Genomic DNA, 26,535 nt, shown 5'->3' with positions numbered 1-26,535 from the left:
TGTTATTGATTAGTCACATTTTTATTTGTGTTTTGTTTCATTCCTTAGGAGGAAAGGAGGGGGCCCACCACTGGATCACACCTGCACGGGCGCACCCAACCTTTGCACTCCTGGAATCACTGCTCGAGTTTGTACCACACGTCCAGACACCATAGTTTCAAGGTTTGACTTTTCCAGTTATAAAAGATTTTGGCCCACTTTAGACCATCACAGCTTTGGGCAGATACAACAACCAGGTATTGTTTGAATCTCACGGTTGGGTCGACGATGACACTGACTTAGCAGCACTTTCCTTACCCGTCCCCCGTAACCGTGTCTATTATAGAGGCCGCTGATGGACCTTACAGACTTCTATTATATATATATATTTTTTTGGTGGAAGAGATCCATGTTATGAAAGTGTATTTTACTTTTTAGGCTGAACCAGTATATTTATATTTACAATTTATGCAGCATTTGGCGCTGCTATCTTTGCTTTGAGTTGTTTCTCTCCAGCGCATTTAGCCTGATTTCAACCTTGCATAGATTGCTCTGCAGCCGCGGGCTGTCTGCATGTACATATATGTGTCATTCACACTAGAGCCAATGGGACAAGTGCTGAGACTGAATCATTCCTTGCAAAATGTGCAATTATGTGCTTCTTTTTCTCCTCATCATGCCACTGGGCTAACTTAGGAGTAGTTATTCGGATATTTTCATACATATTTTTTTCCAAAAAAATGGATTTTCCGCTAAATATGTTCTGTTTAGAATTCACACCATTGTAATTATTGATTTGTAATTTGCATGAATTTTCAATTAACTGTGTGTATTATTCACCGAACAATAGTCAGGTACTGCAGAACGATGTATATTCCGTTTGACCATTCCACTATGTCTGCCATATAACCAGTTTTTGCCAGTCCTACCTTGTTGTTGACTATGAGCCTACAGCACAGCAAAACTTTATTTATACTCGGTGTCTTTGTGTGTGGGGTTGCACGTGAACAAGGCTTTCTTTGCTGAAACGCGTTGTGCATTAAACTGCATTATCAACTATTTTGACCCTCCCTTGCCTTCTTGTCCGAGAGCGCATGCAATTCACTTCTGTGAGAGACTCCAGTTACATTAATTTGACCGGACTGCTTCGCCGGTATTTGCGCCAACTTCCACGGGTTCCAAGTGCTCCAGAAGAAGCTTTTTGACTTTCTCATATATATATATATATATATATATATATATATATATATATATATATATATATATATATATATATATATATATATATATATATATATATATATATATATATATATATATATATATATATATATATATATATATATATTCACTGAAAAAACCATAGGTTATAGACCATATATAGTTAGGAATTAGCATTTAAAAAACCTTATTTTACTCACACAAAACCATTGAAATTCCATATATAGTTAGTTGCACTAACTATATATCGCGCACCCGCAATCCACTGCTGATCATGTCACATATTACATCATTCATGACATGGTCAGTGACATCACTGATGACATCACTGATGACAACATCCAGTGATTATGTGTTTCTGTAAAGTTTAAATATGTTTTACATATTGAAGAATGAGTGGATGTATAAGTGTCTGAATAAAGGTTTTAGTAGGTGCGTGATTGACTGTATGAGTGAGTGATTAAATGCGTCTTACTGAATGCACGGGTTAGTGACTAAACTGTCTAAAAGTGTGCATCAGTATGTCTGTTGTTGTGCAAGCTGCTGCACGTGTTAATCAGTAGCTATATAAGTAGCTATATGGGTTATTGATTGGTTGCACAAGTATTTGTATGGGAGACTGAGTGTGTGTATGGCTGGCTGGGAGGTGTGTGACTCTGTGCAGATCAATGTGTACTTGTATCAGTGATTCTATAAGAGAGTAACTATGTGTTAGTATATGTTTCAAAAATGTAAGGTGTTCTGTGTTTAACTGTATAGATGAGAAAATGGAAATGTGATTGATTCTTTTCAGGACTGACTAGGTGTGTGAGTAACTCCATGGATGAGTGGCAGAGTGTGAGTGTCTGTATAGGTGTATGAGTGCATATGATAGTGTTGTAAAGATGAGTGATTGTATGTATGAATGATTGTATGAGTGAATGTGTGTGTAGACATAGGAATCAGTGAGTGCGTATGTAGTAACTAGTATTGGTGTGTCAATGGTTTCAAAAATGATACTCTCTATTTAACACTGGGTGTAACGGAGGTTATATTAGAGTGTGAGGAGATGCATTGTATTATCACATGAATGATATCATCAGTGATGTGATCATTGATGTCAAGTGAGATGTCATCAGTGATGTCATTTGAGATGTCATCAGTGATGTCATCAGTGATGTCACTGACCATGTCATGAATGATGTAATATGTGACATGATCAGCAGTGGATTGCGGGTGCGCGATATATAGTTAGTGCAACTAACTATATATGGAATTTCAATGGTTTTGTGTGAGTAAAATAAGGTTTTTTAAATGCTAATTCCTAACTATATATGGTCTATAACCTATGTTTTTTTCAGTGAATTTTCAAGGTTTTGTAAATGCTAATTCCTAACTATATATGGTCTATAACCTATGGTTTTTTCAGTGAATTTCATTGGTTTTTTAACAGCTAATATCTGTAGCTGTAAAATGTATTCTTCTTTAAATCCCAAAATATATTTTATATGTTTATTAATAACTTTTTTTTTTTATATTTTTTTTTCTTCGTTCCCGCTTCGCGAATCGGGAAGCTTCCCGTTAGCTGACCTTGATGCCGCGAAATAGACCGCGAGCCGGTAAACGTTTCTTTACCGCAACTGCCGCGTTAGAAAACAACATCGTGACGCCTCCCGTCCGCATGACGTTTCGCGTTGTCGCGTGATACGTCATATGACGTGCTACGTTAGCGAACTCGTACGCTTACCGAGTCGCAAAGCACAGGTTTCTGGAAGCAAACCGGGAGGCCCTGCAAAGCGCGTAACATACACACAGCAGGTCATGTGACTTGGTAATAACACTTTTCATTGGTTCATTTCACTTTCGGTTTCCTAATGATGTAAGACTAGGTCATATGATCTAAAATGAACACTTTTCATTGGTTGAGAACTATTTTTTTTTCCAAATGGTGAAAATCCCTCCTTCTTTCCTCACTCTGACTTTCATCATTGTGAGAGAAAGACCCTTTGTTACCAGTGAGCAATGGCTTCTTTACTAGCTTCAGCTGGTGCTTCCCCACCACCTCCACCACATCCAAGGAAGAGTGGACCACCTGCTAAAGTTATAATTCAGCAAGAAGAGGAAGAAGAGGAACAGGACGACCTAGATAATCTCCCTATTATGGCCAGAAGATCTGTTGTACCGGAAGTAACGGGACCAGAGGGCAGGGAGATGGTGCCAAATATACAAACGAGATTTCGTGAAGTAAAACAAGTCTGCGTACATTGCAGTGGATTCATTTGCTACGCAGAAAGTAGCATCACTCTGATCAACAGAGCTATTGACAATCATGCTCATGTTTGTCCGAAACTCCCCAAACAATAAATTCTTTTTTTTTGTTTTCTTGCTCCTGTTGAGCCCTTTACAATGAATCGTTTTCGTTGCCCCCTCCGAAAAAAAAACAAAAAAAATATAAAACTGTTCAGAAAAATTCAAAAAAAGTAAAAAAATGTTCAGAAAAATAATAAAAAAAATATAAAACAACAAAAACAATTTAAAAAAAAGTTCTTTTCAGAACTACCTCCCCGTTATTAAAAAATTGGTACAATATTTGCAACTGTGCCAACCTCTATTTCTCTTAGTTCGCTTCCCAGTTCGCTCCCCGGTACGCGAACCGGAAGCGAACCCAAAATTTTTTTTTTTTAAAAAAGAACAGTAAGTATAAGGGAAGGAAACAGACACTTATGTTAAAAGAAAGACAGCTATAAGGGAGTAAACTAGAGATACTATTACCCGTAATCCACTGCTGATGATGTCACATATTACATCATTCATGACATGCTCAGTGACATCATCAGCAGAGGATTGCGGGTAACAGTATCCCTAGTTTATTCCCTATAGCTGTGTTTCTTTTAACATAACTGTCTGTTTCCTTCCCTTATACTTACTGTTCTTTTTAAAAAAAAATTTTTAGATCAGTCAGAAACAGTGAAAGTAATGAAATATAAAAGACTACGTAGAATATGAGCACTGTATGCAACAACTTTGACACTTACAGAAGCCTCACCTTCTCCATGCCTCCTACACAGTTCTACATGTACATCATAAATGCAAACAGAACAGAATTAATTATACATGTTAAATGGTTTATTTTTGCTGTTCTCAGAATGTATCAAATTTCACTAAAACAGTGACTTGAAGGTATTCATCATATAACAGCGGGGAAAAAAAAACAATCAAAATGATTGTGTTTAAAAAACCCATACAACATTAGAAATCAGAATTCAGAACTCCTTAAAGTTAACTTACTTTCCATGACGGCCAAGGATGTCCTATGAACAGCTTACACTCTGTTGTGCTGTTATTACTTTCAACCCGCCACTTTCTGAAAGAAAACCTCCATCGTTTTCAAAAACATGTTACATACAATAAATGACTTCTTGCTCTCTACCACAAGATTCCACAAGGCCAAATCTTGTCAGAGCCATGTATAACTCTTGGATTTCTTGTTAGCCAATCCCGTCTTTTCGCATTTCCACAACTTTCAGAATTAAAATGTTGAAGATCATTTACACAATCCTGGACTAGTAATATCTTCCCCTTCTTGCTCAATCATGTTCTACATTTCCTATCACACTGATACTGCTTACTATGAAGCAGACTTACACTACCTTTATGACTAGTACAATTATTTAATTCTCTACATCACTTTTAATCACAAAGCAATGTAAAACAGTAGACAGCATTGCAGACTTACATTCCCTCTACTCCATGTTTTGATTCGCTGCTTCAATTAGCCTATAAAAAGAAATAGTTTTTCTGAACTCATTCAAAGTGCACATATTTCTCAATAACGTCCAGTGTTATGGTAAAAAGTTATGTCTCTGTACTACACTTATCTTCAAGGCCAAATAGTGTAGGAGCATGAGAACTTCTTGAAATTCCTCAGAGCACATCCCGAGATTCTTTCCCTAAAATTTTGGTTTTAAAAACACCAGGTAAGAGTTTTTAAGGTCATATGGCAATTTTTTTTTTTAAATTAAAACAGAATCATTGCAGAATGACCAGCCATTTCTACACTTTAAATAAGCTGTATAACGTCCTGATGTTATTGAAGAACCATCATGATATACAATTGCTACAGTTACAAAAGTCCTTCCTGATATTGACAACTGTGAAGCCACAAAATTTTTAATTAAAGTTGTCAATTTTGTTCCATCAGGCCTACATCGTTGGAACATTAAAATGACATACTGGCCATATGTTCGTATAAATAATGTGGACATCATTTCAGATTTACATTGCCTACACTCCATATTGTGATCAGCTGCTTTTACTAGCTTATTAAAAGAGACTGATTTACTGTCTGGCAAAGTTAAATATATAAATCTTTCTGAGTCTACACTAGTACTACTTGATACCCTACAGTTCTCGCAGTCATGCTGCCATTGATAAGAAAGCCCAAACAGATGATCTACATCTACACCTTCAGCATACAATACATCAAGCATATACATTAAAAACTCCTGACAATCTTGCTGACTATTTTGAGAGAATTGTGTTTGGCCTGAACATCTGTCTAACAGATTTCGAATTTCAGACACACTTTCTATGTTTGTTCTATCAGTGCTACATTTCTCTAACACAGAATTTAACAAACTGCAAAATCTTTGATCAGAATTGACCACAATCTCTTCTTTTACATTTTGTAGAGAAAACAAAACATTAATCACTACATTAGCATAGCAGTTGACACCAGAACTGTTTTCAAATTGAAAACCAACAACATCTTCAACAGAATCCTTTTTGTTTCTGCTTATAATTTCAGGTTCATCGACTTTTCGTCTTTTTGCTACAACCTCCCCAGTATTGGTCACATTTCTTCGTTTCCGGCCTACCACACGTTTCTCAAACAAAGGATACTGAGGCAAATGTGGCGCATACTCTCTTCTCAACCTATTGTATTCCTTAACACAATCTAGATCCGCACACATGTTTGTGACATCACACTCAATCAAGTACAATCCCGATAAAGTCCTAACTCGTGACAATGCCACATATGCCATACCCTCCTTGAACACAGAACTGCCAATATTCACCAATGCACAGTCTACACTTAAACCTTGCGATTTATGGATTGTCACCGCATATGCCAAGCAAACAGGAAACTGCTTACGACGAACATATAAGTCTTTTACAAGCAAAAATCTAGCAGAACAACGAGCAATTAGCTGTACTTCCTCAATGCCATCAAATTTAATTTTTAAAAATTCAATTCCATCTCTATTTCTGTATTTCACAAAATCAACAACATTACCCATTGATCCATTTACCAGACCTCTTTCAACATGTAAATTCCTTCTTAAAATTATACGGCAGTTCAAGCACACATTCAGAGTCTTTTCAAAACCCGCAGTTTTAGATATACTCTTCTCTAATGAATCCAATTTTGTTTTCAGATTCTCAGACAAAATAATTGTTGATCCCATATGCTCTACTCTGTCAATAGCTTCCAATTTCACAATCTCTTGCTTTTCTAAATGCAACATTTTGTTGTTGAATTTGGCACATTCTGCAAGAGTTGGCATCAAACATATTCCAGATTTTTTCTCAGTAACTTTCTGAAAAATATTCTCAGGCACAACATCTTCGTCTGGATATAAATTTGTCAGTAATCGTGCATGTAAAGCTTCTTTCCCATGCTCGGTCACTTTTCCAATTCTAACATCTTGTAGAATAGTCTTGTAAACTTCATCCTTTGCCTGACGCATATTTTCATGCAGTTCAGCATAATTGAAGTTTAACCATATATTGACGTTGCCAATACTCCCTAAGCACTTCCTGGTATCTTCATGCGTGAGCATTTTGAACACAGGTTGCCCTTTCACTGGTGTCAGCTGCAGAAGATCTCCGAAAACAATGATGTGTTTGCCACCAAATAACACATCATACTCTGTTTTGAGAACTTCTTGCATTCTCAAATGCACAAAGGCAAGCATGACATTGGAAACCATGCTTACTTCGTCAATGATAAGAAGTTTCATTTTCCTCAAGACTCTTGAAACTTCAAAACAAGCATCTCCAGATAGCTTGTGATATTCTAATTTGTTGTCATGCTCCACTGGCAGCATCAGTAAACGATGTAAAGTAATCCCTTTAATGTTATGTGCTGCCAGTCCAGTTGGAGCGGTGACAACACAAGACAGCGATGACTCTGTCCTTTCCTGCAAATAACATGAAATTGCTTTAATAAGGAAACTTTTTCCAGTTCCCGCTTCTCCACTCACGTACAGTCGGACAGGCTTCAACGACGTACATGAGCACTCTTTCTTGTCATGACTTAATCCATGATCAATTTGCATGGTAAGTTCGTCATATATTTTCCTCTGCTCAACGTTGAGTTGTCTTTCCAACTCTTCTAAGTTAACCGCATCCTCCTGAGCATGTGCCATGGCTCTTTCCACTTCATTCATAGCAGTGGCAGCTTCATTTTCGATAAGAGGTCCTCCTAATGGATCCTGACTCAATGAAGCAGAACTCTGACTGTCCTGAGAACTGTCTCTGGCAATCTCGGCTGCAATCGTTGCTTCCTGCTCAATTTCCACATTCAACATTTCTACATATTTGGGAAAAGCAGGACATTCTATGGTCTCCTTGGCAGCATTGAATGAGTCTTCGTAACAAAGGAAATCTCCAAGCAGTTCCTCTTCTGCACGCCAAGGCTTAAAAAGTTGCAAAAGTGCTAAATAGAAAAACTCCTTTTTTTCAGGAGATTCGCCACTCAATTTTCGATGGTTTATCAAGTGGCATTTTCTTTGCTTGACCAGACATCCCTCACTTCCTATTACAGCATACACTCCTTTCTCAGTATCTTCTTTGATGTTCCTCTTGAATATGTAATTTTGCAGAACCTCATACAGACAAACATTCTCGAGGTGACTGCTTCGATTTGGATAATATGTATCCAACATGTTGCTCTTCAAAATGTCGGTACTGTTTGGCTCCTTTTCCGCCAAATACTCAATTTCCCGCACAGGTTTCAGAACTCGATTACGCGTTGCAGCAAGACCAACACTCGCCCAAACGATACTCCTGGACTTGGCATAGAGACTTGCTGAAGACAACCGGTCAGAACATTCGTAAGCTCCGATTTCTCGATGCGACAACATCTTCAGACTGAAACTGTACAACTTCTTGCTGAGGCTCTTTTCATGGGAAATGTCCTCCCACATATCCTTCAATTCTGTCTTCTCTTTTTTGGTGATGTAAGATGTCACATACCGAGCCACAGCCATACAGTTATCAGCCACAAACTGTATATCCATGTTAGCATTCCACATGGACAAAATCACCGGGTTGTAGTCGTTAATGTACTTAGACTCTTCGTTCCTCTTCAAATTGTATGTGTTTTTAGGTGATTTCTTCATCACATTATGTCGCAGCGAAGACATCAAACTGTTCACTCTTCCTTTAGAAATCACCGATCGTGGAAAGCCGAAACGACATTTGGTGTAGAACTTGTCTTTGTTCCGGAATTTACGACGACAGTACTTTCCACATCGATGGCTTTGGAAACGTAGAACTTTTTCTCTTAGGCTTTTTTTCTCCTTTGCGTTTGGAACAGCACACGTAGAATACTGTTCTATGAAACTCATCACTGAGTCGTCTGCATCCGTTCCAAATTTAGGTGCATCCTTGATCCACAGCAACATATGTATATGAGGAGCACCTCTTGCTTGGTACTCCTTCCTCCAGAAGAAATCCAACACCTCTCCAAGAGGTGGATTCTTCTTATTCATGATGAAAGACATCATACCTTCAAATCTATGATTGAAGTACCTACATACATTGACTGGATCCAAAGAGCACAGTTCTCCGGGTGTCTTGAATTCGATGTTTTCTACGTTAGCATTTGCCTCTCGTAGAAATTCAAGTAAGTCTTCCCAGCCATACTCAGCACAGCTCAAAGTGAGGAACCATGTGGGAGTTCCTAAGTTCCTTAGCATACATTTTAAATCACCATGACGACGGTACCAGTACTCATTAGTACCACGCTGACACGCCATGAGATTAATCAGGTGAGAATCCAAAATACTGTCTTGGACATTGACTTTATCCATAAAGTCACTTGCCGAGATGTTTTGCATGTGTATACCACTTTTCAAGATGTGGTTCACTGCATATGACAGTCCAGACAGATCGCTTTCAAACAGGAGATGAAACAAATAAGGAATGCATTGTCGAAACCTAGGATCTCCTGCATACAATCGCAAAGTCCGGTATTCAGAAGCAGGAATTTGATGAGGTCGCTCATCATATCTTCCTCCCTGACCTGTTGGAAAAAGCTGTGGGAAACACCGAGCTTCCAAACTTTCCTCCCAAACACTAATGGGACTCCCTTTCGCTTGTTTCATTTGAAACAACTCAATAGCATTCCCCATGACTTCCTTGGAATGCAAAGGATGAACACTATAATGTTCATATATTTCTTCACTAGTACAGGGTTCTACTTTCTCAATTTGACCAGCACACAAATCGTTATCCTCTTCCTCACTTACTTCCTCTTCTGCAACATATACATTTTTATAGTACTTATTATATTTTTTCAAATACAATGTTGCCCTTTTGACTTTCCTAACATCTACTAAATCTTGCCATATTTTCTTATTCTTTGTCGGAACCCCATTAACTAAGATAACAAGAGGTTCCTCTTCCACTTTTTCTACTCCAATTGTGTTAATGTTTTTCTTCAAATCTAGAGGCAAATAAACAACTCTTCCCTTTAATCCTCTCTGTAAATCTGATGGAGGCAATTTCCCTGTCTTTGGCTCCATTCTTACAATAGCCTGAAAGGGATGGATACTTTGAATCAAAATAGATTCATAAGTATTTAAATCCTTCAATTCAGAAGGAATCTCAACCAATTCCAGATTATTATGAACTGCTCTAGCAGGCATCTGGTTTTGATTTAATTTGTTACAACAATAAGTACACACACGTTGATCCAATCCCAAATCAAAACAATTTTCTACCATCAAGTATGTTGTAAAATCCTTCCATTCACTATTATTTTCCCTTTCACTTTTTCCATATAAATCCACTAACTTAGTCTGATTCTTATAATAAGTGCGTCGACAACACACACAAGTGAAATTTGGCCTCTCACTTGATTTCACCTCAAACGTCGCAATTTCCCTCTGGAAATTATCTGTACTGGAAACCTGTACACTATCTTCCACATTACTCTCTTCTTCTTGGTCAATTTCAACATTCTCCTCTTTACTTCCAAAGTAACAAAACTCAATTTCTTCACATATATTCTTCACATCTATTTCAGAACCATGCAAAAGAGCAGCGCATAATTGTTTAAGCATAATTGCTGGACTCTTAGCATAATACAACATTCTAACTAATTTCCTCACTTTATTATGATGCACTGCTAGCATCCTGAAATGATGAAAAACACTCTGGCATACTCTCCTGGAAAGACAAGCCAGTGAATGACCATGCAAACCTATCACTTCTCTCACTCTGCAAGGATCTAATTCTTGCAACAACTTCATTTTCTGCTTCAAACTGTTCTTACTAAATGACCGTATAAAATCACAAAGCAAATTGATGGAATCCTGTCGTACACTGCAAATACTACTACACTTCCAGGTGTACACAGGACCCTTAGGACGTCTCCCTAAAACCTCATTACCTAACACCTCTTCTATCTCTGTTCTCACAAGTTTTTCTTGTTCAACTGGACAACCATCTTTCACTTCATAAGCTCGACCACTGGTGTCAACTGCATGCACCAAATCATTATCCTGGAAATAACTCTCCTCATTAAAAAATGCCTCAGAGCTTGAACTATGCATCCATTCTCCAGAAAAAACTTCACAAAAATTACTACGATTAACTATTCTCTTCCATCTACTATTTCTTTTGAAATCATAAATTACCTTGTTTAGCTTCCTAATTCTATTGATTGTCAAAATAAATAACTTACGTTTAATTTCAAATGCCTGATCAATAACTTTCTCAACTATTTTTTTTCTCTTATAAAAAACCACTTTCTGCTGACCTTTCTTAATATTTTTTAACAAATTCCCAATTATCCTGTTGCGGAACATTCGTTTACGAATATCCCTAAACTCTTGTTTCCTTCTACTTTCATGCATAGAGTTATCTCTTACTCTAGCAGTAACATTTCTCATTGGCCTTTCCTTACCATTTGAATTCTTTCTCCTTCTCTGAACTGAAAAATTTTCTGTAGTAATATTTTTTTTACTACACATATTTCTTATGACTGTTTTTCGACTCTTACCCGGTGCTTTCTTGGTGACTTGACAAATCTTTTTGTTAGAGGACTGCTGCATTATTCCATGGTCCTGCTGTCTTTGACGTTTTGCAGCCTTTCTTACTCTTTCTTTGCTAGGCATCCTAAAATCTTGAAATAATCTGCAGTTGAATCTGTGGTAAAATATAATAAAAAATGTTATTAACCACTATTACCCAACAGTAAATTAATAACAGTCATCAAAAACTTAACACACTACTTAAGTATATAATATACTGAAGCCTATCTCCAATTTTTCACTGAACAAGACTCATCTCTTCTTAACCTTGGATAAACCTCACCTACTCTGTGTCCCCTGCACATAATTAAATGTAAAGGGGCAGATTTATATTAACTAGCACATCCCCAGGGATGCACCAGTTAACGTGCACCACTGCTCTGCCACCCACGGTGTGCCGCATTTACAATCAGATAGGACAAAGCTACATCAAAACCCTGCGCCTGCTTGAAGCAGGCATAGATCTTGACGCAGGTAGGCTGAAAGCTAAAGCAACAACTAAGTATCGTGTGCAGAAGTTACAAAAAAGGAAAAATGGCGTTTAAACCAGTAATGAGCCCATGCTAACGTAACACAGAGTAAAAATATCCAGGATCTACATCAGTTTGGGGTTCACGAACCTGGCAGGTACAAGGCACTGAGGCTTTCCACCGTGCATGTCTCATCCCAAATCATATGTTGTTTGTGAATGAAACAATTTCCCAGACCAAATGCTTTGGATTGGCTACTTCTAAAAAATTAAACACCCCTACTATCCCGGAGTTAGAGGAATATGATGGTTGGAGTCATTTTACTCGTTGTCCATTAAAGATTTACAGGCCCTACTCCGTAATTCTTCCTTTAACATTTCCAGTATAAATCCAAAAGGTTGACTGCTTTGGCAACGTGCCTTATCCACGGTTTAATAACGCTACCTTTTGCTTTATATAAGTTTTCAAATTGTATGAAATATATACCAATAGGTCGTTATTAACCTTTAGGTAGTGGTTTTCTTCATGAGGTCTGGTCGCTTCCATACACATACAGATTTTCAAAGATGATCAAGAACTTTATCTGAATGGAGAGGAATGCACTGAGACGCCAGATCATTCACTAATGTGTAGGCACATACAGTTACACGGTTCATGCAACAAACACCGACCAAATATGGCTTGCGTGTTGCAAGGCACACCAGTTCCTGCTATCATCCCCACGTTCAAGTTCTTGGAAAATGGTAGTTATTTGATGCTCAATAATGAAGATTGTTCTGGGTTAATTAAAAGTATTCATTTTATCGTAACAGTAAATGAACGGGTTATTTGCTGCAGAAATGTTCTATTTCCTCCCACACATGAACATAGGGAGTTTTCAATCTGGCCACAAATACCAACCTTGGGAGCACATTTCAACGGCATGGCAAGAATAAGAGCTCTTTTGTCTCAGAGAGAGGTGGCCTTGAGTTCGGCCCGTGAAACTTTCGTGCTTCACATAGCGAACACCCGTACAGAGGTGCAGACCCTTTTAAATACAGATTCGACTTTGCATTTCAGCAAGATTACCCATTCATTTCCATGCAGCAGGAGGCCCATAGGAATGAAGGTGCAATTTGCGATTAGCAATTACCTCATCGCAAATTACGAATTTTTCCGACGGTGCAGGGGTGTCTCAAGAACACCCTGCTGCACCCCTGAAAAAGAAATTTGGGGTCATATGGCGCACATAAATTTTGAAAACATTCCTTTACCTCAAAAACGATTTTCAACTCATAATTTGAAAACACTGCACATGGGGAAATGACTTAAAATGTCCTTAAGACACATAAAAGCATTTTTTGATTGCCTTTGCAGCATATTTCAGTCACCTTTAACATGCCTATGTAACGGAAACTTTCAAAATCTAAATTTGCCATGCACAGGTGGGAGCATATTTACAAGCAATTTGCTCCACAGACAAACTTCTTACATTGAAATGGGAAAAATAACATCAGAGACTCTCAATTACCTTATAAAGAAGCAGACACCATTATGTCCTTCTCATCAATATTAAAACCATTGCTTTTTCTCAAAAACGATTTACAAGTCATAATTTGAAAACACTCCACAACTCCTATGCACATAAAAGCCCTGTCAGTACTAATACTTCACATTTTCTCCAATTACAATTTCTCAAAGAAACAAAATCTATTTGTGAAACACTTGAGACAAAGCAACATTTGAAAAACACAACTTTCTTCATAATTTTCTCCTTAAAGCACACTATTTTCTATCTAAATTAAAGAAATTTTTTCTCACCTTAGCAAATACTTTGAGTTTCAAAACAGTCTCAGAAACACACCAATTTGTCTTCAGCAGAGCAAAAGGTATGCACTCCAGAGTCTGCAGCTATCAAAAGCACAGAAATGCTGTAATTCCTCACACAGATCTCTCATGTCACCCAATCAAAACTCTTCCCTCACTTTTTTTCAAAGCAAAACCCTTCCCCCCTCTGCCCCCTCTCTGCTTTTTCTGCATAGCAACCACCTCTTGCAAGACCTCTCACACAACAATGTTGCAATTGAACTCTGAACTCTCAGTGCACCTGCATATCCAGAGCATTCTTTCATTTAATGATTTTTTCTTCGCCACTCAAAATACATCTTTCAACGAACTCATCCATGCACACTAACTTTCTGTTTTCAGCAATCAAAATCCACCAATCACTCTTACTGCTTCATTAACACAGAAACTCCTCAGTTTTTTTCATTTTACACTCTCATTTTTTCAACTGCCATTTCATTGCCACACTTCATCTGACTGCAGGAGAACCTTCTCTCGCCATGTTTTCTGTCTGGATTGTTGGACATAGCTACATCTATTGGGCTCAAAGGTACGCTGAAAACAGGAATTTACCTAACCTCAATTTACAAGATGTGGAAATTAAGTGGTTTGGCCACAGAGGATTAAAATGTCACCAATTGATACCATTGGTGAAAACCTTTATGCATTTGCCAAAACCTGACCTGTTAATTGTGCACTGTGGAGGTAATGATTTGGGCACTTTGACTGGGGTAGGTCTGGAAATGCTTTTAAAGGACACCTTTGAGCAATTGATGGCACTTTTTCCTCAGACTGCCTTGGTATATTCAAATATATGCCAAAGACAGAAATGGAGGTGGTCGAACCAATTTTGTCCACAAATTGAGAAATCGAGGAAGCATGTAAACAAATCTGTTTCAGCTTACATGAGAGACCATGGAATGGGCTCCCTGTACAACAATAACTTGCGTTACTACATGCAAGATATCTACAGAGCAGATGGAGTTCACTTCTCAGATGAGGGCAACAGAGTTTTCACTCTGAATTTAAGACTGTGCATTGGTACCTACTTATAGTACCTAAATGTACCATAAACCCAAAAGCTCTTCTCAGAGCTACCCTACATCTGATCACTCACAATTATTATTTTACTCTAACTTTTTTCACTAATTTTCAAGAAAGTACGCTCCCCAGACCGCTTCCCGGTTCGCGAACCGGGCGCACTCCACGCAAAAAAACTAAAAACTAAAAAAACGGTATATTTTTTTTTTGCCCTGCGAGACCCTTTCAAAGCCTCCACATCAAACCTAGGGGGTCAGGGAGGATCTACTATGCCCCCTTATGGTCATTTGCCCCTTCGCTTTGGCCTCCTCTTGTCTCTCGATCCTACCGAGAGACAAGATGGCGGCCGCTACGGACTGTTTGGAATGTTGACAGACGCCGGAGAACCAATCAGCTTCGCAAACCTCCGTAACGCGAAAAGTACGCGAAGCGGAGCGCTGTTACAGATATATATCTTTTTTTGAACGTTAATTTCTCAAAATCCACTAGAGCACATATATTGAGACCTAGCAAAGGCACATCGGGCTACCAGTCCCTACAATTTTGCCAAGTTTCGTGCAAATCCATTCAGCCGTTCGATTATTATTATTATTTTTTTTTTTGCCCCGCGGGGCCCTTTTAAAACCTCCACATCAAACGTAGGGGGTCACCGAGGATCTACTATTCCCCCTTATGGTCATTTGCCCCTTCGCTTTGGCCTCCTCTTGTCTCTCGATCCTACCGAGAGACAAGATGGCGGCCGCTACGGACTGTTTGGAATGTTGACAGACGCCGGAGAACCAATCAGCTTCGCTTCACAAAGCTCCGTTGCGCGAAAAGTACGCGTCCTGGGCCGCTGCCAGGTCCGCTGTTACAGATATATATCTTTTTTTAAACGTTAATTTCTCAAAATCCACTGGAGCACATATATTGAGACCTACAAAAGGCACATCGGGCTACCAGTCCCTACAATTTTGCCAAGTTTCGTGCAAATCCATTCAGCCGTTCGGGCTAAAAGTGAGGCCAACCGCCCTATGGAAATTAACATGGGAAAAACGCGTTTTGGGACCCCCCTTTTTTCTCGGCCCCCCCTTGACGAACCCCCCCCAAAATTTTCAGGGGCTGCTCAGAAACAAAATGTGCCATTTTCCTGAAAATTTCAGCCAATTCCGTCCACAAACGCCAAAGTTATTAGACATAGAATTTTCAAAAATCCCATAGAGAAAAAATCCTAACTATATATACCTACTGGCGACCGCCAGTAGGTAATATATATATATATATATATATATATATATATATATATATATATATATAGAGAGAGAGAGAGAGAGAGAGAGAGAGAGAGAGAGACTTAATTATTTTTTTTAAGTGTTTTTATTGGTATTTACAAGGTACATTAACAAAAGAAACATTGACATATAACAGTCTTCGCAGTTGGTTATCTGGGACAGGAGTGATTGTCCTGACAGTCGGTCTTTTCTTGTCTGGCCCGTGAGGTCTGGTACACATGAAACATAAAACATACACCGCCCTAGGTTGGAGCAATTGGGCACGTACTGAGTTGGAACATAAAACATTAAGGTAAATGGTGGTTATCTGGTGACAGAACGCCGGAGCTGGTTTGCCTTGTTCGTCAGGCATGAGTTGTCTAATGGGGTTTATAGGTGTTTAGGAATCTGTCTAGTTTCGACCACATCCCTCTGTCAGCGTACCTCCCGGGTGTGTGTCTGAGTGCAGTGCTATTAGCTCCTCTGAGGAAGGTCACCCAGTTCAGCCACCATTTGAAAGTGGCTTTGGAGGTGTCCTTCCACTTGGCTAGTACTGTTTTGACTGCAGTCGTAAGGAGGAAATCTAGGAGGTTTCTGTCTTCTTTAGTAGTGATGTCTGGTGTGATGTGTGCTGTGATAGTTGTGGCAAATGTTTCTTTTATGCTGCAGCCTTGGGTTTTGTTTGTGAAGTTGATCACCTTTTTCCAGAAGGTTTTGACCTTAGTACAGCGATAGATGAGGTGCTCTTGGTCCCCCCCCGTCCGTGCCACAGTTCCAGCAGGTGTCTTTGTCTCTTATACCTATCGAAGCAAGGCGGGCTGGGGTCCAGTATACTTGGTGCAGAAGCCAGAATTTAGTTTGGGCCAGCACTGGGGATATCATATTTCTTGATGGAGTTGCCCAGAGGGTTTGTAGTTCCTGTTCCGTGAGTTTGGAACCTATTTGGGTTTCCCAGTAGCTGGTGTTTTTAGTATTGAGTTTGGTGGAGACTGGTCGGAGGAGTTTGAAAAAAACATAGGTTTTACAAACGTTATAGTTAGGAATTAGAATTTAAAAAACCTTAGAAATTCACTAAAAAAAACATAGGTTTCAGGGACGTTACAGTTAGTTGAACATTTGACTCATAAAACCAGAGAAATTCGCCTGTTATATTTAGTTGAGCTAACTAGAACTCGCGCGCCCGCAATGCACCGGTGAGGATGTCACATATTACATTACTCATGACATGGTCAGTGACATCACTGATGACATCACTGATGGCATCTCATTATTGAGTTAAATTATTGCTCCCTTTTCAGACACTGAATAGATTGATCCAAAAAGTGGTGTTGCGCGTGCTCACCCCGTCATGATGCCCTCAGCATTCCGACACCTTCCATCGTGGTATCAAGACACCGCCCCCGACCGGAGACCTGCTCTCCCACCCTACAAAGGTACCCCGAACTCGGATCTTGCACCAACACGTTCTTGGACACACCGATGGCGGCAGGGGAGCAGTGAAGCCTCGGTGCGCAGGACCTACAATTGAGCACAGTGCGGGGGAAGGTGCTGGGGTGCAGAACCCTGGGTGCACAGGTGCAGGCAAGCGATGTTCCCATAGGTAATAATGTAATCTTTGGCCTCATTCATATGTTTCATTTTAAGGACTTGCTGGACCACACTCTTTCTCGCGGACCCCAGCGTCCTAGACAAAAGGTTGACGGGAGGTAATCACTGAGGGCTGGGTGCAGTATACCGACGCTCTGTCTCCTCCTCTCTCTGTTCTTTTGACTCTGCCTCCCCTTCTCCCTTCCACCTACTCCCTCATCCTCCCATTCTCACTATCTTCCTTTCATTCGGACTACCTTTATTTTCCTCTTCCACATAGCACACATACTTATGTTTCATTTTTGTCTTACAGGTTTTGTACGCTGCTTCCGGAGGAGTCCCACCCATGTATTTCATGTTATACTGTTGTTTGTTCTAATAAACTTGCGTTTCCATTTATTTGTGTTGTTTTAATAAAGATAAATTTTTTTCCCAATAAATAAGTGAGTGTATAGGTCTTTTTCTGTCAACACTTGTCTGTAGTTTATTGTGAAAATCGTCTGTTTATAGGAGGTTATGAGGGAAAACGTTTGTAATTTTGCGGTGCACCTACCAAATATAAACCAACAGACTGTTACATAAATGAAGTCTGCGCAATTCTACAACTGCAAGGGTTTTAGGCATGTATCACCTTATAACACCATGAGTACTACCCGTGTGATTACAGAACCAATAAGGCACTGCCTAGGACCACCAAGGCTTCAGGGACTGCCGAGGCCCACACTGCATATTTAAGTAAAGCCCCGGAGGGTGGCGATCCCCGGACTTCAGTTGGCCTTGAAGCCCTCCGAACAAATAGTTAAAAATACCTGGGAAGGTGGCAATCCCCTAGGCTGCGAAAAGTCTCTGTGCCCTCCCGCGCCTAATTTACATGTGACATTAAGATCCCCAGTTCTACAGAGACCCCGCAATATAATAATAAAATTGGCCACGGAACATTACCCACCAGAGGCCTCATTTAAATGAACGAGTGAGACCCCGCTTCTTTTTTTTTTTCTCCATTTTTACCATCCGGATCCGCTCTGTTAAAGTAATGCAAGGTTTACCTCCTCTCGCTTCAACTAGTCAAACAAGGATTTGCTACCACAGGGTGGAAGCCATGCACCCGCCCTCTAATACCAAACATAAATGTCCTGCGAATGAACACCCTGGGACATGGTATGAGCTGCACCTGGGAGGTCGTGCTCCCTAGGACCGTGATGCATTGGTTAGTATAAATGCATACTAACACTACTTACACACTTGTAGTACAGCGGCCTGAGTGTAGTGAAGATTAGTGAAAAGCAGAGGAAGCACAAAATCTAAAAATATAAATCCTACCAGAGGTCGGATGACATAGTTCAATGAGCCGACGACCCTGGGATGAGTAGAAACAGCTTCACGAAGTAAACGGGTCTTCAGGACAACACAAGCAAGCCCGAAATATTGGTGGGTGCTGCCTATTGTTTTACCTTCTCCAGCACATCGCCAAATATATGTACTAAAGAGGCAGACAGCAGTGGATCCGATAAGTAGATTTATTGCAGGAAAACAAGACACCTTAAACACCCACCAACAGGAGCAGACAGCAAGGCAACCGTCTTCTCCAGCACTGTGTAGAAACTCCCCAAGGTTCCCCTCATGACAGCCCTACATTCTAACATTACTTACTTACATTCTAGTAGAATTACATACTAACATTCTACTATGACTTACATTGGAATACTACACAGAGCACATGACTTTACAGCAATGAGCTCATGGTTTCATCCAGGTGTCTTGAGACCGGTAGGGGTGAGTAGTTCGCTTCCCACTCCCTGTATTATATAAACGCAAACTAACACTACTTCCAAAGGTATACTACAGCGCCCAGAGCACTTCACATTACAGCAATGAGCTCACGATTTAGGCTCACGGTTTAATCCCTGAGTCTTCAGACCAGTAAAGAAAGTAGTTTGCTACCCACTCCCTATATACTATAAACGCATACTAACACTACTTACACAGTTATACTACAGCGGCTAGTATCTTACAGCGCCCAGAGAATATCACTTTACAGCAATCTGCTCAGTTTGGTCCCTGAGTCTTCACACCGGTAGGCGTGAGTACTTCGCTTCCCGCTTACGGTATAGTATAAATGCACGGTAGGGGTCAGTAGTTCGCTTCCCACTCCCTGTATAGTATAAACGCCTACTAACACTACTTGCACACGTATACTACAGTGCCCAGAGCCCATCCCTTTACTACATTCACGGTAGCGTGAGTACTTTACTTCCCGCTTCCGGGATAGTATAAACGCACTAGAGCGGTCAGTACTTCGCTTCCCACTCCCTGTATGGTATAAACGCCTACTAACACTACTTGCACACGTATGCTACAAAGACCAGAGCACATCACTTTACAGCAATGAGCTCACGGTTTAGGCTCTCGGTTTCATACCCGAGTGTAGCAGCACATCTGGAGCTTGTATTTTAAAGGGAGTCCCTTCCTTACTACAAGGCACCCGCCTGGAGTACAGCAGGAGTCTGTTTGTTGAAGGAACTTGGAGTTATGTGTTATATACAGAAGCTGAACCGTCTCTTAATGGATGTGCCTGCCGACTGGAGGTCGTGAATTATCCTAATTCAAGGTTAGCTGTCATATACTGCTGCCTGCGGTTTCATCCTGTTTGGAAAGAGGCTTGGCGAGGGAAAAAAGATGCACAGTCTTCGTGTGGTAAGAGACATTGTATCGGACTGAATTACCATAAAACACGCTACTAGCAGCATCAGTAATATCACTTAACTGCGTTGGTAATGGAGAACATCACTCAAAATCTGAAACATTACCTTTCAAGTATGGCGGTCATATGGATTGCATATCGTGAGTCCTGCTTCAATTGCCACACTGTGAGAGCGCCAATCAGGAGAGACATTTTTCCTATTTAAAAAACGTAGCGCTGTGCACAAGATGTTTACACCTGAGAACACTGAAGAAAGCTTACTGCTGAAACGCGTCTGCGAATAAAGGTGTTTTAAAATCATTCCCTGAGTGCCTTTGCGTGCAGTACCTTGCATGCGCTGGAGCTTGTATTTTAAAGTGAGTCCCTTCCTCACTACAAGGCACCTGCCTGGAGTTCAGCAGGAGTCTGTTTGTTGAAGGAACTTGGAGATAGATATATATATATATATATATATATATATCCCCACAGGAATCCGTCACCAGAGCCGTATCTTTGACGAAATAGCAGACCCAGATTTTAGTGCAAAAATGTTTATTTAGGTAAACCCCCGCACCTCCGCCATGACGTATATATATATATATATATATATATATATATATATATATATATTCACTAAAAAAAACATAGGTTTCACAATCGTTATAGTTAGGAATTAGCTTTTAAAAAACCTTTGAAATTCACTGAAAAAACCATAGGTTTCATACTCGTTATAGCTAGGAATTAGCATTTAAAAAACCTTTGAAATTCACTGAAAAAACCATAAGTTTCACACCAGTTATAGTTAGCTGAACAGTTTACTCATACAAAACCATTGAAATTCCCACGTTATAGTTAGTTTGACTATAACTCGCGCGCCCGCAATCCACTGCTGATGATGTCACATATTACATCATTCATGACATGGTCAGTGACATCACTGATGACATCACTGATGACATCTCAAATGACATCACTGAAGACATCACTGATGACATCATCCAGTGACTGTGTGTTTCTGTAAAGTTTAAATATGTTTTACATATTGAAGAATGAGTGTATGTATGAATGACTGGATGAAGGATTTAGTAGGTGCGTGACTGACAGTATGAGTGAGTGATTAAATGTGTCTTACTGAATGCATTGGTTAGTGACTAATCTATTTGAATGTGTGCATCAGTATGTCTGTTGTTGTGTAAGCTGCTGCATGTGTTGATCAGTAGCAATATGAGTGTCTATATGGGTTATTCATTGGTTGCCCAAGTATTTGTATGTGAGGGTGTGTGTGTTTGTGGGTGGCTGGGAGGTGTGTGACTGTGCATAGATGTATGAGCAGTTGATTCACTTGGTATATGGGTTCAAGAGTGCATGTGCAAAGAGCTGTATGGGCGGTTGACTGTGTGCATGGGTGTGTTGGTGAGTGAATGGATATCTCAGTGCTACATGTCCAAGTAAGTACATATATAAAACACAGTGCATGTGAGAGTTGGCATATCTAAATGACTATACATGAGAGCCGGTGATTGCGTAAGTGACTGTATGGATCAATGTGTAGTTCTATCAGTGATTGTAAAAGAGAGTAAGTATGTGTTAATCTATGTTTGAATAAGTAAGGTTTTGTGTGTATAACTGTATAAATGAGGAAATGGGAGTGTGATTGATTCTTTCCATGACTAACTAGGTGTGTGAGTAACTCTATGAATGAGTGGCAGTGTGTGAGTGTCTGTATAGGTGTATGAGTGCATATAATAGTGTTGTATTGATGGCTGACTGTATGTATAAGTGATTGTATGTGTGAATGAGTGGATATGTGTGTAGACTTAGGAATCAGTGAGTGCGTATGTAGTAACTGGTATTGGTGTGTCAATGGTTTCTGGAAAGGTAGTCTGTATTTAACACTGGGTGTATTAAAGGTTAGATTAGAGTGTGAGGAGGTGCATTGTATTATCACATGAATGATGTCATCAGTGATGTCATCACTGATGTCATTTGAGATGTCATCAGTGATGTCATCAGTGATGTCACTGACCATGTCATGAATGATGTAATATGTGACATCATCAGCAGTGGATTGCGGGCGCGCGAGTTATAGTGAGTCAAACTAACTATAACGTGGGAATTTCAATGGTTTTGTATGAGTAAACTGTTCAGCTAACTATAACTGGTGTGAAACCTATGGTTTTTTCAGTGAATTTCAAAGGTTTTTTAAATGCTAATTCCTAGCTATAACGAGTATGAAACCTATGGTTTTTTCAGTGAATTTCAAAGGTTTTTGAAAAGCTAATTCCTAACTATAACGATTGTGAAACCTATGGTTTTTTTAGTGAATTTCAAAGGTTTTTTAAAAGCTAATTCCTAACTTTTAACATTTGTGAAACCTATGGTTTTTTCACTGAATTTCAAAGGTTTTTTAAAAGCTAATTCCTTTCTATATCGAGTTTGTAACCTACGATTTTTTATTTTTTTTATTTGCTGTTTTGTGTAAGTATTAATTTGTAATATTTAAAAAAAAAAAAAAATGTTCAAATGGTTTTTTTTTTAATCATTTTTTCCTGGGGCGCTCAGGGTGCGCGCACCGGTGAGCTTACCCGTATCATTTTGTCTTGTAGCGCTCAGGGTGCGCGCACCGGTAAGCTCTTCCGAGAGCGCAGCGAGAGCGCTAATTCTGCGTTTGTAAAAAAAAATATGTATGAAAACTAAATAATAATGCAAGACATTCAGTACCATACTTAAAAAAGCATTATTTTAGATTTACGAAATGAAAATGATTTTGCATTTCCGTAAAGCTAGCACAACGTCACTCAGGCGCGCCGCGTAAGCGCCCCCGGAAGCGCCCACGTTCGTGCCGCGAAAGCGCCCCCGGAAGCGCCTACGTTCGTGCTGCGTAAGCGCCCCTGGAAGCGCTGCGGTGCGCACAGCGTAAGCGCGTCAAGTCATGTGACCTTAAAATAACTCTTTTCATTGGTTCCTAACAGTTTTTTTTTTACAAAGAATGAAATCCCCACCCATTTCCTTCACTTCTTATTTCACTTTTGTGACTGCAAGACCTGCCTTTTTGCTGTCGGATCTTTGTGGGAATAAAATCTTGGATTATCATGGCTGCCAGACCATCCAGCAGTGAAGATGACTCCAATGAATTTCTTGATGAAGAGGCTCCTCAGCCGAAAGTAAAATAACACTTTATTTGGAAGTTTTTTTCTATTCCTGATGACCAGAAGAAAGTAAATGCTCCAAAAGTGGACTGCAGGATTTGTCACACTGTCCTGTCACGGGGTGACCCCACTAAGAAATATTCTTTTAGTAACTCCACAATGATTCGCCATGTGGAGAGGAGGCACCCCCAGAATTTTGCCCGGGAAAGTGTCAGGGCTCTGGCACAAGAGGTTCCCAGTGATGGGGCCTCTACTTCAACCGGAGGACAAACTGCATCAGGGAGGGAGCAATCACAAGAGCTGATTCCTAACATTCAGCCTGCTTTTAATAAAGGCGTTATTAAATGCAGATATTGCGATCAGCTACTTTGCTATGGGGAACAAAGTGTTCTGCTCATGGCTCGAGCATTGGAGAACCATCGCTGCCGTTCCCAGCCCTAATTTTTATTTATTTTTTTGCTCCTGTTGAGCAGTTTCCCATTCCCTGTTTTTGTTTTTGTTCTAAAAAAAAGGAAAAAAGAAGAAAAAAAAAGTTATTTTCAGAACTACCTCCAATTCTCATCAAAGAGCTGTGTTCTTAAAAAAAAAGAAAAAGAGTAAGTGAAGTGGAGTGCAGTGAGAGAGGAGAGGAAAATGAGTGAGAAAGCAAAAAAAAGTACGAGGGGAGATGGGAAGTGAAGTAGGGGGACTGAAAGAAGGTGAGTGTGGGGAAGGAGAGTGAGGAGAAGGAGAGTGAACATGGGGAATGTGGATATGCGAAGAAAATGTAGTAAAGGAACGGGGGTGTGGAAGGGTAAGAAAAGAGCAGTGATGTTTTGGAAAGAGTGGAGATACAGACTGGATAAAGACAAGTAAGTGTGAGACCAGGTAAGTAAGGCAGTGAAGAAACAGAGAAAGTGAAAGAAAAAATAACAGTAGAAGACTGAAGGCCTCATTTTTGCACCTGCCTCACAGCAGGCGTAACACTGACGCAGGTCCTTTAACATGGGCCTGGCCCCATGTGAAAGGATGCATTGCTGGAGTTGTGTCACTTTTGTGACACACTCCAGCAATGCATCACTTTTGCGCTTACAGATACGTCAGAAATACTGACGTATCTGTAAGTACTTGCGACATAATGCGTCATAAATTAAATATGACGCATGAGTAGAAAACTGAAGGCCTTATTTATGTGGCCATGCGTCACTTTTACGCCACCGGTGCGTCACTTTTTGTGACGCACCAGTGCTGTAAAAAAATACACCTTGTTAAGTCATATTTACAAAGTGACGCATCTAGGTAGATGCGTCACTTTGTAAACCCCTGCACCACATTATACCTACGTCAGGTTTAATGTATGCAAAAGGGGCGTATATTGACGCAAGAAAGGGTCGTAGAGGTGACGCAGTGAAATCTATGAGATTTCACTGCGTCACTTTTAGGGCGCCATTGTGTCAAAATCTTGCACCTGCCTCACAGCAGGCGTAAAACTGATGCAGGCCCTTTCACATGGGACTTGCCCCATGTGAAAGGATGCAATGCTGAAGTTGTGTCACTTTTGTGACACACTCCAGCAATGCATCACTTTTGCGCTTACAGATACGTCAGAAATAGTGACGTATCTGTGACTCCTTGCGACATAATGCGTCATAAATTAAATATGACGCATGAGTAGAAGACTGAAGGCCTCATTTATGAGGCCATGCGTCACTTTTACGCCACCGATGCGTCACTTTTTGTGAAGCACCAGTGGTGTAAAAAATGCACCTTGTTGAGTCATATTTACAAAGTGACGCATCTAGGTAGATGCGTCACTTTGTAAACCCCTGCGCCACATTATACCTGCGCCAGCTGTAATGTATGCAAAGGGGACATATTGACATAAGGAAGAGTAGTAGAAGTGACGCAGTGACATCTAAGAGATATCACTGCGTCACTTTTATGACGCTGTTGCGTCCAAATCTTGCGCCTGCTTAACAGCAGCCGTAAGACTGACGCAGGCCCTTTCACATAGGACTGGCCCCATGTGAAAGGATGCATTGCTGCAGTTGCATAATTTTTGTGACACACTCCAGCAATGCATCACTTTCTTCTAAACACTCTACTTTATTTTTTTACTCTATTTTTTTACAGTTTTTCCCCGTGGTGCGCTCAGGGTGCGCGTACCAGAGCGCGCACCGGTGAGCGCAGCCAGCGCTTTCCACGCGTAAATGTAAAAAAAAAAAAATGTTATTTTGCCCTTCAGGGTCCTTCTAGGCCCCCCTCAGAAAACCTAAGTGGTCAGGGGTTGTCTACTCTGCCCCCTTTTAATTATTTCCCCCTTTCTTTTTCACCTCCTGTGTCTCGATTCTACCGAGAAATACGGACTGTTTAGAATGTTGACAGACACCTGACACCCAATCAGCTTTCTGCTCGCGCACTCCCGTAGCACGCCGGGTGCGCTCCCCGGTACGCGCACCTGTGAGCGCTCGAAGCGCGCCTATAGATATATATGTGTTTTTGAAGTTAATTTTCAAAAAAAACACTAGAGCAATTTTCACCTAATATAGCAAAGGCACATCTGCGTACCAGTCCCTACAATTTTGCCAAGTTTGGCGTAATTCCGTTCAGCGGTTCGGGCTGTAGACTTGTCAGACCGTCCTATGGAAATTAACATGGGGAAAACACGTTTTGGGACCCCCTTTTTTCTCAGCCCTCACTTCACGAATCCCCCCCGAAACTTTCAGGGAAGGAGCGGAGCGCAGCGAGACCATTTTAAGGAAAATTACAGGCAGATCCCTCAATCGGCGCCAAAGTTATTCCCAATAGAATGTTGCGGATTTCCTATGGTAGCCAATCCTAACTATAACTACCTACTGGCGACCGCCAGTAGGTAATATATATATATATGTATATATATATATATATTACTATACGATCGCAGACAAAAATGCAAATCAACTCACAATATCCGTTCCGGTGACGAAATGATTGGAATCCGAAGGCAGAATCTTAATATTCAATGTTTGTGGAATTCCTTGGTAAGTTATATCTTTGGAGAAAAAACTGCAG

The 26,535-nt window shown here is 40.2% G+C and overlaps 1 protein-coding gene across 2 annotated transcripts in view; it reads right to left on the bottom strand.

Moving 5' to 3' along the window:
• DYNC2I1 (dynein 2 intermediate chain 1) overlaps window positions 1–26,535 on the bottom strand; it is a 519,500-nt gene that overhangs the window by 92,668 nt on the left and 400,297 nt on the right. For both annotated transcript variants that reach the window (XM_078663277.1, XM_078663278.1), the window contains one exon: window positions 26,430–26,529. In XM_078663277.1, coding sequence (XP_078519403.1) covers window positions 26,430–26,529 — 100 coding nt within the window. The remainder of the gene's footprint in view (window positions 1–26,429; window positions 26,530–26,535) is intronic.

The sequence above is a fragment of the Lissotriton helveticus genome, chromosome 10 (genome assembly GCF_964261635.1).
Source record: "Lissotriton helveticus chromosome 10, aLisHel1.1, whole genome shotgun sequence".
NCBI classification, from domain to species: Eukaryota; Metazoa; Chordata; class Amphibia; order Caudata; family Salamandridae; genus Lissotriton; species Lissotriton helveticus.
This window is presented reverse-complemented; position numbering and strand designations above follow the sequence as displayed.